Source organism: Natrix helvetica, assembly GCF_964273705.1.
Source record: "Natrix helvetica genome assembly, chromosome: 4".
NCBI classification, from domain to species: Eukaryota; Metazoa; Chordata; class Lepidosauria; order Squamata; family Natricidae; genus Natrix; species Natrix helvetica.
In genome coordinates, this window is record NC_138550.1 from 119,195,935 (window position 1) to 119,212,829 (window position 16,895).

The 16,895-nt window shown below is 36.4% G+C and overlaps 1 protein-coding gene across 2 annotated transcripts in view; it reads right to left on the bottom strand.

Moving 5' to 3' along the window:
* The window catches only part of EMILIN2 (elastin microfibril interfacer 2), a 33,963-nt gene that overhangs the window by 13,002 nt on the left and 4,066 nt on the right, over window positions 1-16,895 (bottom strand). For both annotated transcript variants that reach the window (XM_081950140.1, XM_081950139.1), the window contains exons 2-4: window positions 15,379-15,501; window positions 5,145-5,320; window positions 1,394-3,271 (exon numbers count right to left, since the gene is read on the bottom strand). In XM_081950140.1, the coding sequence (XP_081806266.1) occupies window positions 1,394-3,271; window positions 5,145-5,320; window positions 15,379-15,501 (2,177 nt within the window). The remainder of the gene's footprint in view (window positions 1-1,393; window positions 3,272-5,144; window positions 5,321-15,378; window positions 15,502-16,895) is intronic.

The following is a 16,895-nucleotide window of genomic DNA, read 5'->3' on the forward strand; positions in this document are numbered from 1 at the left end:
TTACATAAAATCAATATATTTTGCAACCTAGAGAAAAGGACTGCAAGGAATCTGGGTGAAGAAGCAAGTGATAGCAAGTGTTGTCTTTTAATAAAGACAACAAATAAAAACGTAAAATGTTGTATGCTCAGTTTTGAGTAAGATAACTTCTGCTATAATATAAAAAGTATATGTACTGTGTTTTCCGAAAAATAAGACCCAACCGGAAAATAAGCCCTATCATTTTTCAGGATGCTCATAATAGAAGTCCTAACCCCAAAATAAGTCCCAGTTAAGATCGTCAGCCAGGCAGACATATTTAGTACCATATTTTCCCCAAAATAAGACTTAACAGAAAAATAAGCTCTAATGTGTCTTTTGGAGTAAAAATTAATAAGACCCAGTCTTATTTTCAGGGAAACATGGTAGATTTCTAAAATACATTTTTTTTTAATATTGAGTATATTATGTGGTGAGAGTCAGTTTGTTTTAGTGATTCAAAGCACTTGATAAAAGCCAGGACACTGAGTTCTAGTCCTGCCTTACGTATGAAAGCCAACAGGGTGATTTTAGGCCAGTAACATGCTATCAGCCCTAGCAGGAAAGCAATGGTAAACCTCTTTCAAAAATGTTATTAAAATATTAGCAAGAAAATTGCATACATCTCTTTATGTAGTCATCATGCTCAAGATCAATTTGAAAGCACCAAAAAAAAAACCATATGGCAAATGCCTATATAGATATTATTTTCTTCTTTAGTGCTCACAATCATTTTTGTGAGAAATCTGCACAATGGTATTGATATTTACCTGACTGAACAGCTAACTGCTACTGCTTTTCCAAGTTTTCTCTAGATTTTGAAGAATATTTATAATTCTGGGTTGCAAAAATCTATGAGGCTATTAGATGGCAGCAAAGAGTTACAGTGTTCTGTATCTCTCTGCTGCCATATCAAAGTCAACTGGGATTTTGCAGCTTCAGATATTTGCATTTTGTAATACATTTAAAGTTATGAAAACATAGTGACTGCATTTACCTAATATTGGCTAATTAAGCAGAGTCATTACTGGATTATTTGAACTACTCAGGAAGCCAAAGTTGCGGGTGTGGGAAACATAAAAGTCTCCAAGAAGCCAATGGCAAACCACTTGTTAATGCAACAGTCCAGCTTGACTCAATGCTTGACTGCTTTTACCTTAATAGTGAATGTAAAGCAATAATATGATATCTGGCACAAACTGACACAACATTGAAGGTCTGGACTTAAGTAAAGAGAATTAGTGCAAAACATAAGGGAACATTTGACATTTTGTTCTATTTTCCTTGTTGTCTAATAAAACTGCTACTTTATTTAACACTATTAATTGTATTTTTAATTTTAAAAATAATCTATAGAAAAGGCAAGGCAACTTACATATAGAAGGCTGAATTTTCTTCGGGTTCTGAAGATCAATGGCAAATTTGTGAAACTGGCTATTGAACTGCTGGGTAAAATTTTTGAGGCTAAGAATATCTTTGGAATGGGATATTACAGTTATGTTCATCTTATTAAAACAGTTCCAGAGACTGGAGATGTGTCTGTTTAATCCCTCCTTTATCTTTTGAAGGCTGCTAGAGACAGAATCTAGTTTATTGCAAGTTTTCTCAACATTTGATACTTTATCTTCCAAGTCTGAGATGCCAGGTATTTTATCCTGACATTTGGTCAAGTTAAACAATTCTTCCCTATTCAGTTGATTTATCTTTTTGTTCAAGTGATTGCAACAATTATTGTTTTGGTGAATTGTTTGATTGTTCATCATTTTCTGTATTTCATCTGTTTTTCTGAGTAACTCAAGCTGTGTCTTCCCACACGTAGAATTAATACCTAAAAGTTGTTCTTTACAGCCGTTTAAACCATTCTGAAGGAGTTTTACATCTTTATCAATAGCATTCAGACCAAACCGAACTATTCTCAGATCCTTATGAAGTTTATGAATGTCACGCTGAGTGCCTTTAATTAAATTGAACTTTTCACTCAAAGAGCTATTGAAAGATTTTAAAATATCAGAATTGTCTTTTGTTTTCAAAAATAATTGATCATATTTACTGTTAGTGTTTTCTATTCCTTTCTGAAGACTTTCCAAATACTGTGATAAAGATTGGCAAACATCTTCAGTGTGTTGTAATTTGTTCTTCATAAGATTAATCTCCAATACAATGCGCTTATTTTCAGATTCTGAATTGTTCTGCAGTGTTGATCCTCGAGTAGTATATATATCATCTGAATTGGTAACATTAGCAATATCAAGAGTAGTAGAACCTAGTTTGCTTTCTATTACTTGGAACTTTTTGTCAAATAAGTCCCTTACTTCATCTGTTTTAGTAGCTATAACATTACGCAGAGTTTCCTCAATGTAAAAGCAATGTTCTTCAGCATTTTTCTCTGTAACATTAATCCTTGCTTCTATTTCCTCCCATTTTTCATCAAAGTTGTCTTCTGAATATGGAGTGGAAATATGTTTTATTTCATTATCTATCCTGGCATTTAAAATTTTATTTGCTTCTGCAATTTTCTCTATCTTTTTATCCAAAGTGCTCATCTGTTCTCTAATATCGTCACTGCAACATGAATGGTTTAATGGTACTTCGATAACATTCTGTAGATTTTGAATTTGTTTTCTTAGGTCATTTTCTTTTTCTGCAACAGATTCTCTAAGTCCTAAGAAATTGGCCTCATGATCGTTACAATATTGTTGAATACCTGTCAACTTATATTCACAGGAATTTTTCAGATCTGCCATTTTCTTTTCAAATCCTTCCAACATTTCCTGTCTCAGGGCTTCAAATTTAGCATCTATGTATTCCTGATACAACTGACTGTTGGGAATTGTTATTGTTGGTCCTCGGGCTGCTTCTTGGAGCTGCTTTAATTGCCCTTCATAGTCATTTACTTTCCCATTCAGTTGTTCCAACCTATTAATTTTGGCTTTCAGGCCATCCTCTATTTCATCTTCTTCAGATGTTAGTTTTTCTGTTTCAGGTTTGTATGAGTCATTAGTGTTCAATGGATATGTATTCTCTGTTTTTTCCTCCGAAATACTGTCCAATCCTGGATGGTCATGAAGATTGTTCAACCAAGATATTTCACTCTGACTTGCATCTTCTTGCACAGTAACTTTTGGATTTTTATCCGCATTGGTTATAGCAGACTGAAGTTCTAGCACAGTCTGTGTAAGCCGGAATAATTCATCCTCCAGAAACTGTATTTTTTTATCTTGTGAATCTTCTTGTTTTTGCTTTGGTCTAGAATCTGTAGAGGAAAAGTGTGGCACTCTTTTAATTATCTTTTTCAGTACTAAACAATAAAAAATGAGCACACTGAAAAAAATGACTTACATAGTCACATTTTTGCAGCTTGAAACATTTCATACTAAGAAACCACATAAAGAAAGGAGTCATAGAATACATAAATACCTATCATTTAAAAAACTCAAAACCAACTAAGAGACTAATTCAAAAGGCAAAAGGGAAATTTTCTAGACCAGATGGCCAAATAAACTACTGACTAACAGCTTATTAATGGAGATATGGAAAAATATGCATTGAATAATGTCTTATCATAGCAAACTGAATTTTTGTAAGATGGTTACAATTATAAAAGACACAGTAGAATTTTAGCAGCCTGACTGAAATAAAAAAGGCAAAATAGTTATAGCCATTAAAAATAAGAACACTAAGATATACTATATTTTTGGGAGTATAAGACGTACCAGAGTATAAGACGCACCAAGGTTTTGAAGAGGAAAATTAAAAAAAAAGGTTTTACACTCTGCAAACCTCCCAAAACCGGCCTGTTTTTCGCGAACATGGGCCCGATTCCCCCCCCCCCCCAAAAGGCATGAATAGCCTTAAGGGAGCTTTCAGAGTGCTCCTGAGGGGCTGGGGGAGCAAAAAATGAGCAAAAAAGGGCATGGATAGCCTTTAGGAAACTTATAGAGTACTCGGGGGGGAGGGTTAAAACTGAGCAAAAAATTGGCAGTTTTTTGCTCATTTCTGCTCTCCCCAGCCCCCAGAGGCTCTGCATGGCCATTTTGGTGAAAGGGGGGGGGGTTTCGGGAGGCAAAAAATGCTGTATTCCATGTATAAGATGCACCCAGATTTTCAGCCTCTTTTTTGAGGAAAAAAGGTGAGTCTTATACTCCGAAAAATACAGTAGGCAGTCCTGACTTAATGACTACAATTGGATAAGCAGCTCCATCACTAAATGCTCCATTATTAAGTGAAAGATCATTGACCATATTCAACTTACGTTAGTTGTGCTAATCATTATGTAAAGCACCTGCAGTCATTAAGTGTGACATCATGTGCTTGTGACTTGCAAATTACTGCTAGCTTGCATGTAGGAAGCAGCAAATGACTATCACTTGACAGGGGGAATCTTGCAACTGTTATAAGTTTAAGGATTGATCATAAAACTACTGTTCTAGCATTGCCATAAATTAAAACAGTTGCTGAACGTTGCAGTCATTAACCTGAAACTACCTATGTATAACCCCCAAAGGACATACAATTTCCATTTTTAAAATGTTACTCATGTTTATATAGTAAATGATGAAAATTCTAGAGACTTTAAAAGCTAAAAATGATCTTTCACTGTTGATAATTCACAATAGTTATTACTTTTTCTTTTGACTATGAATAAGATCAAAAGATGCTTTTGAATATGAGTAACGGAATGGCTTTTCTGTGGAATGGTGTAAAATATGTATTAATACACATGCTCCAAACTCTATTAGCTCTATAATCAAACTCTATAATATGAACTTTGAAAATGAATTTTTATCTTCTTCATTTAATGAAACATATATTGCAGTTATGCCAAAATCGTAAAGATTATATGCCAAGTGCTAATTATGAACCAATTTCATTGTTTGCTATAGACTTAAACACATAGCTACAAAATCTCAGGTGAATTAACTATTGCCATGGGAAATAATTTTCTTACACATAAAGTAGAAATAATGTAGAAAATAACACATAAAATAATGTAGGAATAACCTACCTCACAGAGTTAAGAGGACTAAGAAATCTAACTAGCATAGCAAAGAACATTAAACAATAAAAGGGTGATGTAAAATTAAGCAAAAAAGACCATGCATATGAAGAGCTAAAGAAACATTTACCCAAGCTTGGCTTCATATCATTGGGTGGAAGTTCTGCTGGGTAAGCTATTGATCTTGGCTTTTCTGCTACAGCCTCTTTGCAATCTACACCCATGTATCCAGGACAACACCTCCACTCCAATTCGGTTACCATCTTGTATGTTAAAATATATTTGGGCCTCAAACTTGTTCGATACCTGTAATGAATTAAAAGTAGCACATTGAACTATTTTTATTGTCTTGTCCTTTCAGCAAACTATGTAAGTAGAACAAATACAATAATTAAAATTAAGAACCTTGAGTGTACTATATTTAGGCATACCAAGATGTAGTTATCATTTCTTAATGTAGATTGTTTATGGAACCAACTACTGTACCAGAGAGTCGAGGGCTTATCCTTTGCTGACTGTGTTCATGCAAGGCCCTTATAGCCATCTGTCAAGGATGCTTTAATCTGGATCCCTTTATTCATCAGATGTTGGACTTGATGATCTAAATCACAAGTGTCAAACTTGTGGCATCACATTGCCATCACGTGACGTTTTTCTCATTCGCGGAGCTGGGATGGGCGTGGCCTGCACATGACGCATCCAGCCCACGGGCCGTCAGTTTAGCTCTGAGCTAAATGGACCTTCTATCTCTATGCTTATTTCAGGTGAACTCTGGCCTATAACAGTAATAAATCCATTCTTTCTTTCTTTGAGTAAAATGAAAATTTGAATTTTACCACAGATACAGTATGTATGAAGAACATGGGGAACATAATAAAACACTGGTTTTCTTCAGACGCAATGGCACACAGAGAAAGACACATACACAGATTCATAGATGTGCTAATTAGATTAGAGATAGTAGCAGCAGCATTCCAAAATATTTGAAGTGACTCACAATAGAAAATAGCAAATACATTGGGATGCTGACAATACATCACATATTGTGCATGAACAAGCTTACAGGGATATCTGGAAACAGCAATGTGAACCTTTCAAAGGATATAACTACCTTGATTGTTAAAAGAGTTGCTTCATTCATGTCCCCACATGTTGCAAAGCACCCGTTTGAATTATTTGTGTGGAATTAAATCACACTGTTGTTCTCAGACTACTGAATTCATGGCTGGATTCTCAAACTAGCACATACTTGGTAGTCCTTGACTTACAACCACAATTGAGCCCAGCATTTCTGTTGCTAAGTGAAACATTTGTTAAGTGAGTTTTGCCCCTTTCTATAACCTTTCTTGCTTCAGTTGTTAAGTGAATCACTACAGTTGTTAAGCTAGTAATACCGTTGTTAAGTGAATCTGGCTTTCCCATTGACTTTGCTTGTCAGAAGGTCATAAAAAGTGATCACACGACCCCCCAGGACATTGCAATCATCATAAATATGAGTCACTTGCCAAGCATCTGAATTTTGATCAGGTGACCATGGGGATGCTGCAATGGTCCTAACTGTAAAAAACAATCATAAGTCACTTTTTCAGTGCTGTTATAACTTTGAACGGTGACTAAACAAACTGTTGTAAGCCGAGGACTACCTGCATACTGCCTCACAAATGTTAATGTTTACACGATCTATGCGTGTTATCCTCTAAAATATAATATTTTAAAGGTGCCTTCAAAATCAAATGAAGCTGCAATCCCTTTTGAAAACTAAAGGATCCTACACAAATCTTTGCAGCATTTTAGAAACAGCTTTGAAACTATGTGATTTCTAGTTTTGAAAGTTGCATCATTTTTTCCCTGACTTTTCTATATTATTTGAAAACAGGGAAATTCGGTTTATGTACGCTAAGCACAAGTCTTTAGTGCATAAAACAAAAATAAATTCCAATTATATAAAATATTATGTTATAATCATCACTAGGACATCTGAAAAACAAATGTATTATTAATTAAATAAACAGATGGGGACAATTATGTATAGAGTACTTTCATTCAGAAATAAATTCCAGTGTCTGATACATATAGGACTAACTTTTAGCTGAAATGTAGAAATATGTAAACAATACTTGCGATGGTAAAAAACCTAATATCCTGACCACCCACAGCTTTCCCTGTGTTCTGTTCTTACCCACAACATATACCCACTTATTATTGCATAAGTAGTTTAGGCTCCTTTTTAAAAACTCTCTGAACTAAATGGAAAAGAATGTTTGATTTAGAGGGTTAGAAGAATATCTCTACCATAACACCGTTTAAGCTTGCATCAAACTTCATGGCCTTCGTATACATAAACTTGTTTCTATATTAAGACTTCAATATAAGGGATGAGAAAACTGAGTAAAAATTTAAATAACAATGCTTTTATAAAATTCAAAAAATGTATATTTGCAATTGCTTTAAATGATTTCTATTTTTGACATGACTATACAAACATCTATCGAAAATTAATAGTATTGGGAATTTCCTTTTAATATATTATATAAATTAAAGCAGATGATTGAAATTGAACTTTAAATGATTAAAAAGCTATGAAATCCATTGTACAACTTGCTTTAGCAGTGGAAATTAACATATAATGTTTCCCAAACATTTACATTTTGATCCAAGTTTTAAAATATCAGTAAAACTATGACGATTTTAAAGTCTGTTCTTTTTATATCCTTAACACATAAACACATGAAAATCACTATCCTAAGAAAACAATCTCAGCTTATTTTTCTTAAGGACAATGCTTCACTCAATACTTAGTCTACCAATTGATACATAGTAAAATTAGTTACTTAATATTAGAACTACAAATTTTATTATAACACAGAAGTGAAAATTTCATTCCTAACTTCTTACCCATGTTCATCATTAATTTGGTGAATCAACTGCAAGATATTGAAGTCTGACCTTTCTGAATCATTTCTTGATAAAAATAGATTGTGGCATTAAAACTATAGAAAATTACTTGATCATAAAGAAAATCATATCTACAGCACAAGGAAAATATAATTCAGTGGTAAGCTGGTGCTCAATGCCACTATGTTCAAACTGAAATAAAAAAGGAATGTTTTAAATATATACTTGAAAAATTATGACTGATCATACATTTTAAAAGTCATTCTGGCTTCAATATGTGTGCAAATACTCAAAAACTAGTCTATAGCACCCACATGGTTGTTATTGTTTTTACAATTGCAGCATTTATACTGCAGTTTTGGCATATAATACACCCCCGCCCCCTTCACATGCATGTGAGACCCCTGCATGTGCACCCTACCCCCTGCGCGTGTGCCTCCCGCATGCGCCCCATGTACCCTCCCCGCATCCACCTCACCATGCATACACAGAAGAGACCCGAAAACCAGCTGGCCGGCGGGAGTGGATCTGAGCTGGGGTGACGGCTCACGTGCCCACAGAGAGGTTCACCATCACGGCTCTAAGGGATCCTTGTGCTTTCTGAGCTTGGTTGTTTTCTTACAGACATTTCAAAGTAGGTAACATCATCAGTGCTACTAAAGAGTGGAGGTTCACTCTCTGTTTATGTTCTAGTGGCTTGCCCTATCAAAGTTGGTTGGGATGGTCTTTTGGTTAAGCTGTTTACTGTTGGTTTATTTGGCAGTTTCTTGATTGGGATATATTGTGTACTTGATTATCAGTCTGATGTTAATCTTGGAGTTAATCTATGTTCATCTGGGTACTGATTACTGGTTGAAAGGTGCTTATGTCTTTTTGTTCCCTTTTTGGCTCATTGATTGTCTCTATAGATATTGTAGCCTACAGATATTGTTTATGTCTGTGTGTCTATTGATGGCTAATTTATCAGGGTGTTAGGCTTCTAGACAGTCCCTGCTATTTTTGGCTTGATCTAATTGTAGTCTTACCTAGAATATGAGGATTGCACAATAATGACACATGATTTCAACCTACTTCGTTGTGCTGCATCTGTGGATATCTTTGAAAGCTTCAATTAGTCCAGAATGTAGCAGCTTAGTTGTTAGGTAGGATATGGTGGCCTGAGCATTAACATCAGTATTCCAGACCCATGTTTTGGTTTTCTATCTGTTTCTGAGTGCAATTCAAAGTTCTGGTTTTGAACTTTAAAAACCATCATTCCAAATCACACTCCCAGAGGGAATTACTATAACACCTCTACATGGTATATAGGGCTGCCTTTGAAAAGGCTGCAGCTGATTAGAATGCTGCAGTGATGTCTACCCCAAGAGGGTAGGTGTTACATGTCAGGTTCCATAAGCTGTATCAATTGCCAATTGGTTGCCGATTTGTTTCTGGGCACAATTCAAGCTGACCTTTAACATGGCATGGGATCAGGTTATTGAGGGACTGTCTCTTCCCAATTATATCTACTTATCTCACCAGGTCAGGCAGGAGGGGTATACTGCAGGTCGTGTCCCCAGTGAAGTTCCACCTGGCAGGATCCATATAACATGCCTTTTCTGCTTTGGCCTTCATTGGCTGGAACATTATTCCCCCAACGTAAGCTTAGTGTGTGTTTTCCTCAGAGTCTGCAGCTCTCTTTGTATCTCCTTCCCACAAGAAAGTGGTAGGCAGTTCCACAGATCAGCTGAAATGGAGGAGGAAGAGACTTCCAGGGGCTCTCATGAAAGCCGTTAGGGGAGGGAACAGTGCATAAGCCTACATTATATGTGGAAAAAGGAAGAATGAAAGAGAAATTCAGATGTCTACTAGAGAGGTAGCCATAGCTGGAGGGGAACAACTCTGGGGATCAAAAGGCGGAATCTCTTTTTCCATGGAAGGAGGGACCCCTTGGGAACATGCTGGAATGGGGAGTAGTGGTACAATTTTCCTCATGGTCCGCAGCTCCCTTGGTTCCCCCTCCCACCAGAAAGCGGCATGCAGTGCCAGGAGGAGGAAGAGACAGAAACTTCACCTAGGGCTCTCCTGTGGGTTGTGATGGGAGGGAAAATGGCACAAGCCTATATTTTATTTGAAAAGAGGAATGGCTGTTCCTCTTTTGTTATGAGGCAGGGCTGGCTAGGGGTGCCAATAATGGGAAGACCCTCTTCCTTAGTGGAAAGAGGGTATCCTTGGGATACATTGAAATGGAGAGTAAGGGTCAGTTTTCCTCAGTCTTTTTTTCTCCCTTGCCCTAGCAAAGTGGCAGGCAGTTTATCAGGTCAGCTGAGGAGGAGGCAGAGGTGGCGGCTTCACTGGGACTCTCCTGGAGGTCATGAGGGGAGGGGAAATGGTGCATGCCTCTATTATATGTGGAAAGAAGAATGACCCAATGAGCCATGTGCTTTCTAGTGTACACACACACACACATTATTTTCTTGCATTCAGCCAAAGAGTTCTATGCTTTATGGCGAAGAGAGTCTTTTTCACATCAAGGCACAAAAGGGCTTATTGCAGAACAGAAATGTGAAGTGTTATATAACTGCTGAAAACAGAACCACTCCCTTATTGCTGAATCCACAACAGTTAAACATTCCCAAACCATGGAATCATATTTCCCATGAGATTTAACAAACTCACTGTGTTTTTAACTATAAATCCTGAGAAACTAAAATAACACAAAGGCAAACATTGTACTATTTAAAATGTTCCAATTATCCAGAGGATCAAGGGTACTTTCTAAACCTTTCCCCCCCTCCCCCAAAAGAGTTAAAAAATTGCCTTTAAAGTCTATTGGGGATTTCCTAACTGTTTCCTTTAGAAACATATTGTGGCTTCTTAATTGTTAATTTCCTTTAGAAACATACTGTGAGAGCTCACAGGAGTGTTTGAAGTTATAAAATCTACCACCTGTGTTTTTCATTGAGATATAAAGTTTGTTTTGAAATGATGCACTGCCTTCCTGAAATCAAATATACGGACAAAATCCTAGTCACATCAAGAGGTGTGATAATACAATACTTATCTTTAGAACTTACTATATGAACAGAAAGTTCTAATGTATTGCTTTTTTTATTCATTTTTTTAAAATTGCAATATATACTAGCAGAGAATTGCTAGAAGTCAAGTCGTTGGTGAAGGGGGGTTACCTTTAATTCAGTTTGTGAGCTGGTCCCTGAAGTTTTCTTACCAAGATTTTTGGAAAGTGGCTTGCCATTTTCTCTTTCCTAGAGCTGAGAGAGAGTGACTGGCCTAAGGTCACCCAGTTGGCTTTGTGCTTAAGGCAGGACTAGAATGCAGTTCTTCTGGTTTCTAGCCTGGTACCTTAATCACTACACCAAACTGGCTTTCTAGCCATTCTGTAGTATAATGAATTTGTATACTCTATTTTTATTAATTTTGATACTAGGTAAAGGTAAAGGTTCCCCTTGCACATATGTGCTAGTCATTCCCGGCTCTAGGGGATAGTGCTCATCTCCGTTTCAAAGCCAAAGAGCCAATGCTGTCCAAAATAGTCTCCGTGGTCATGTGGCTGGCATGCCTAAATGCCGAAGGTGCATGGAACGTTGTTACCTTCCCATCAGAAGTGGTTCCTATTTTTTCTACTTGCATTTTTATATGCTTTCGAACTGCTAGGTTGGCAGAAGCTGGGACAAGTAACGGGAGCTCACTCCGTTACAGAGCACTAGGGATTCAAACCGCTGAAATGCCGACCTTCTGATCAACAAGTTTAGCGTCTTAGCCACTGAGCCACCGTGTCCCAATTTTGATAGTACAGTATTATAAATTGTATAAACCTTCTTCACAGAAAAATGTACCTTTACATTTTTCAGATGATGTTTACCACATTACACAGTATTATGTTAGTAAAATACATGTGGCAGAACAAAAAGAACCCATGGGGGGGGGGGGAAACTGGGCTCAATTTTTCCTATTCTTTCTGCAAAATAGTTAAATAAGCCAATTAAATAATGTCAGATTTATAAGTGGCTTCTCCCAGCTAATTTACTCTAAACTACAATTCTTGGCTTATAATTTTAAAGCAGGAACTGAGCAAAGTAAAACTGAATGTAAAGTTATTCTCCCTTCCAGCTGCATGCAATGTGCTCAACCAACTTTCTGCCTGTGCAAGTAATGCTGTCTGCTAGTGAATTATTCTTTCTTTCTTCCAAAATAATCATGAATAAGAAGCAGAGCAATGAACCTCTTCCTCTTATTTGCATGCACTGAATTAACCCGAAGTTCTTTTGGGCAAGTTAACCCATTACTCAAAAGGACACCATCTGCTACATGAGAAAGAGGGACCATAGCAAGAAAGTCATAAATATGCTATAACAAAGCAGGGTCTGGTATATATTACATCTAGAGAGTACAGTCCATTTTTCAAAGCTGATCACAATGACTGTGCAGCATATAAAGTCATATAAAAAGATTATGGGTCACTATGATGGAGAGAATATTAAGCCAGCAACACTAAGCCATTCAATTATTCTGCTACATGAAGTTTTTCATTGTATTCCATTATCATTTTAAACATTAATACAGCATTAGCCTTTTTCTTTAAAACATCAAATAACATTAAAGCTCAAATACAGATGTCTATATTTCATTTGGATAAAGGGGAAGCTAGTGTGAACTTCCAGGAAGTTGTGAATGATGCATGAGAGAATAAACATCTGTGCAAATGTGATAAAAGGAGTGTATTGTTCTTTCTTTTGACAGAGATAAGTAATATTAGGTCATAGGATGTAAAATCAAAAAGTTCATTCCTCCCAGCAATCTGGGATTTACAAACAAACATGCCAAAAGACTGAAATAAAATCTTTTATTTAAACTTTATTTAAATAAAGTTTAAAACACTTAACATTTTCTGTCTTTTCAATATCTTTATATCTTAATTACATACCCAATGCAACTAATAAGCTAGAATATATTTTTAAAAATCCATTCCTGGTTCATTCCGGTACGTCATCCAACAATATTTTCTTGTATTTATTTTAAATATTGGGATATTTGAATACATTATTAAAAATGATATAATTCTTCACCTAAAAAGGCAGACATAGGTTAGAGATTGATGCATACATAATATTGTTTGTTCAGATGTAACCCTAAGTGAGGACTTATCCAAGTTTGTTCATGTAAGGTAACATCTTAGCCTCATGTATTTCTCCCTCCCCTTCTTTCCCTTTTATAAGCTAAAAGGAAACAGAAGAGTTTTATTTCCACTTCTGAGTATCTAGCTTTACATTGTTTCAACCCAGTCAACAGAAAGTTTTTTTTAAGTGGTACTGATTGTGGGAAATGTAATCTACAGAGAAAAAGGCACAAAGGGGAAAAAAAACCACAGAGCCTTTAGGGAAAGAGTGTATAATATAGAATAGAATAACAAAGTTGGAAGGGATCTTGGAGGTTTTCTAGTGCAACCCCCTGCTTAGGCAGGAAACCCTACACTACTTCAGACAAATGGTTATCCAACATCTTCTTAAAAACTTCCAGTATCGGGTAATTCATAACTTCTGGAGGCAAGTTGTTCCTCTGATTAATTGTTCTAACTGTCAGGAAATTTCTCCTTAGTTCTAGGTTGCTTTTCTCCTTGATTAGTTTCTACCCATTGCTTCTTGTTCTACCTCAGGTGCCTTGGGAAATAGTTTGACTCCCTCTTCTTTGTGGCAACCCCTGAGATATTGGAAAACTGCTATCATGTCTCCCCTAGTCCTCCTTTTCATTAAACTAGACATATCCAGTTCCTGCAAACGTTCTCCATATGTTTTAGCCTCCAGTCCCCTAATCATCTTTGTTGCTCTTCTCTGCAGAGTCTTTTTTACATCATGGTGACCAAACTGAATGCAGTATTCCAAGTGCGGCCTTACTAAGGCTTTACAAAAGTGGTATTAACACTTCATGTGATCTTGATTCTATCCCTCTGTTGATGCAGCCTAGAACTGTGTTGGCTTTTTTGGCAGCTGCTGCACACTGCTGGCTAATATATACCCTTCTTACATTCTTTTAGAATACTCGAGCCATAGTTGGACACATATTTTCATAAGAACTCAGGGTGAAAATGCACCTATGGTAAGTTCATGGGATTCATCAAGCATAGCTGACACTGTTGTACCAGGAGGCAGTTAGAGAAGGCACTTGCAGAAGAGAAGCAGAGAGAGGACAGTTAACCTTTCCACCCTATCTTTTCCTAGGAACAACTCAAGGCACTTTGCCTTATTTGGCAAACAAATCCCCACATCCCTAATTAGAAGAAAGGCAACTGACATAAAGAAAAGACAAGAGAGATCCTGCGCCCTCCATTCTTCATATTGCCACTTCCCTTGTCAGCAACAAGCTAGTTACAATCACATTTGCAGTTTTGCTGTCATTTTAGATATAATTTTATATTTGAAATTCAGAATATTACAAAAAATTGGGTTTGATAGATTGAGAGGCAGACCAAGACTATGTACATTGCTCTTGGCATTGAAACAGTGGGATTTACTTGCTAGAGTTTCTCAAATATGGGAATAAAGTATCTTCTCGGTACTTCTCAGTTTGAGAACAAAATAATGGAATGGCTTCTGATGCCATATTTCAAGGAAGATCCACTTGGACAGATGCAATGGCACCCACAGGATTATTCTGATGAAAACAATACCATGAAGCTTCACTATACGTTCTTCCTGTTTTGAGCATATGCTGTGACACATGCAAAAAAAAGAGGGGGTGAGGCTTGTGTTATTATGCTGTTCACATCAGTTGGACACCCCTCCTCTGCCTCTACCACCAAATGGCTAGCTGCTAGCCAGGTGGATAGCTAAGATTTCTATTTTAACAACTCCTTCAATGGCTTTCTGGTTTGTATTTAATAAAAGTGTAACTCTTTACATTCCAAAATGTGTATTTCTAGATGTCAGGACAACACACATTTCAAACACGCAGATTCAAAATTAGGAGTACATTTTGGCTTCATCCCAAATATTTCAAAGACCGCTGCTGATTTACAGCAAACTTTATGATTGCCCAGGAAGCCTGCAACTTTGAAATGAAAAACAACTAAGCCAAAGAATTAACAAAGAATTCACCAGCAAGCATGCACACAGATTGAACAGTAGACTGAACAAAACTCCAGGTACTAATTGTACTAACTCTAATAAAATATTATTAAAAAAAAACCTCTTATCTGATATTAGTCTTAAATTAGTTATGTAATTATAATATTTTTGCAATTTCCTTCTCTGGTTTGAATAATGTAACAATAAATTGTTGCCTGATTTATTGAAGAAGAGTCAACTTTTCTAATTAGCTTCAGCTGTCTTGGATTATAATATAAATATTTTACGCTGTAGCTTCACTTTAAAAAATGGTACAGATCCACAAGATATGCTGCACATGGCCATGCTGCTTTGCTGAAAAAGATAATCAAATATTTTCCCATTCTAGATGGAAGTATTCTTACTTACATGGGAGCATGTGGGCAGGGTTCTTGGTTCCAAAGACATACATACTGAACTTGAACAAAGCTTTCGGTGCCACCCAGCACAGAGCAACTCACATTTTTGTTCACTACATAGGCACACCAGTTTCTGTAGAGAGGGTGAGAACACAAAAGGCATGTGTTACAATCATAATATTGTAATAAACAATAATATTAAAATAGTTTAATATTATTAGGCTGTTGGTCTGAAACAAATATGGAACATTGGTCCAATGTTTTACCCAAGAGAGATTTAAAGCAGAGAAGCAATTATTTTCTTCCACTTCCTACCACTGGCCCAACACATGAAGAACACAGAAGATCTTGTAGCAGAAGCTCTAGCACATGTGTTCTTTATAGATGCAAATATAGAAGTTAAATAAAATGCAGAGGTGTAGAGAATAAGAGAATGTATGAGGGTAACAGCTCATTTCTATGTATATCTACTCAGATGCAAGGCTATATTTCAAGATAAGTAGATACAGGATTTGTGTTTTTGTATTTTGAGATCTGGAGACAGAAATCCTCATTCCAAAATCGCGAAATCGTAACATGGTTTTACTTAAGGACTAACGTGTTATGTAATCCAACATCTATGTTTTATAAGCTATAGCTGATTATCAATGGTTTCTACTGAAATCATAACTTCAGATGTCAACACTATCCAGATGGAATGACAAAAATGTGATAAAATGAAAGTGTAAAGAACACTTAATAAAGTTATCTAAGGCAGTGTACACAAAGTTGGTCTCTATATGCCTAAAAATTACTTGAATTCTTAGCCAAACAGGATGAGGATTATGGAAGCTAGAGTTTCACATCTGGAGAATACCAAAATGTGGAACATATAATTTTTCATGAGACTGTGGGATATTAGCAAAACAGAGGAACCCAATAAATTATGGCTTCTTCATTTAAGCATGGGTAGATAAAAGATATCTTAGTGTACAGTGTATCTGTTTTTTTAAATCTTATACATTTGCACAGTGTCATTTTCAACTGCTTTACCCTCATTCTACAACTCCCACCAGCAAGAGGTATTCTACTGTACTCAGGACTATTCCCTGTTTGCATGTAACCATAGCAAGAAACATGCTCTGACACTCTTTATTCTGCTATTTTTTTGCCTATTGCAAAAGAAGAGCCCTAGTGGTGCAGCGGTTATAATGCAGTATTACAGGCAAACTCTGCCCACCATCTGGAGTTCAATCCTAATGGGCACTCAGCACTCCCATCCTTCTGAGATTGATAAAATGAGGACCCATATTGTTAGAGGCAATATGATGACTTGGTTAACTGCTCAGAAAGTGCTACAAAGTGGTATGGAGTGGTATATAAGCCTAAATGCTATTGCTGTTGCTAAATGGTAAGACTGTGTCTAGCACTCTGCGTAGAAAGAGTGGAAGGAAACAGACAAGAGTTTTGCTGCCCTAAAACTACCTATACTTGTTTCATCTGAGAATAGATATGGTACTTGCTGGAATTGTATTGTAACTTTTATCT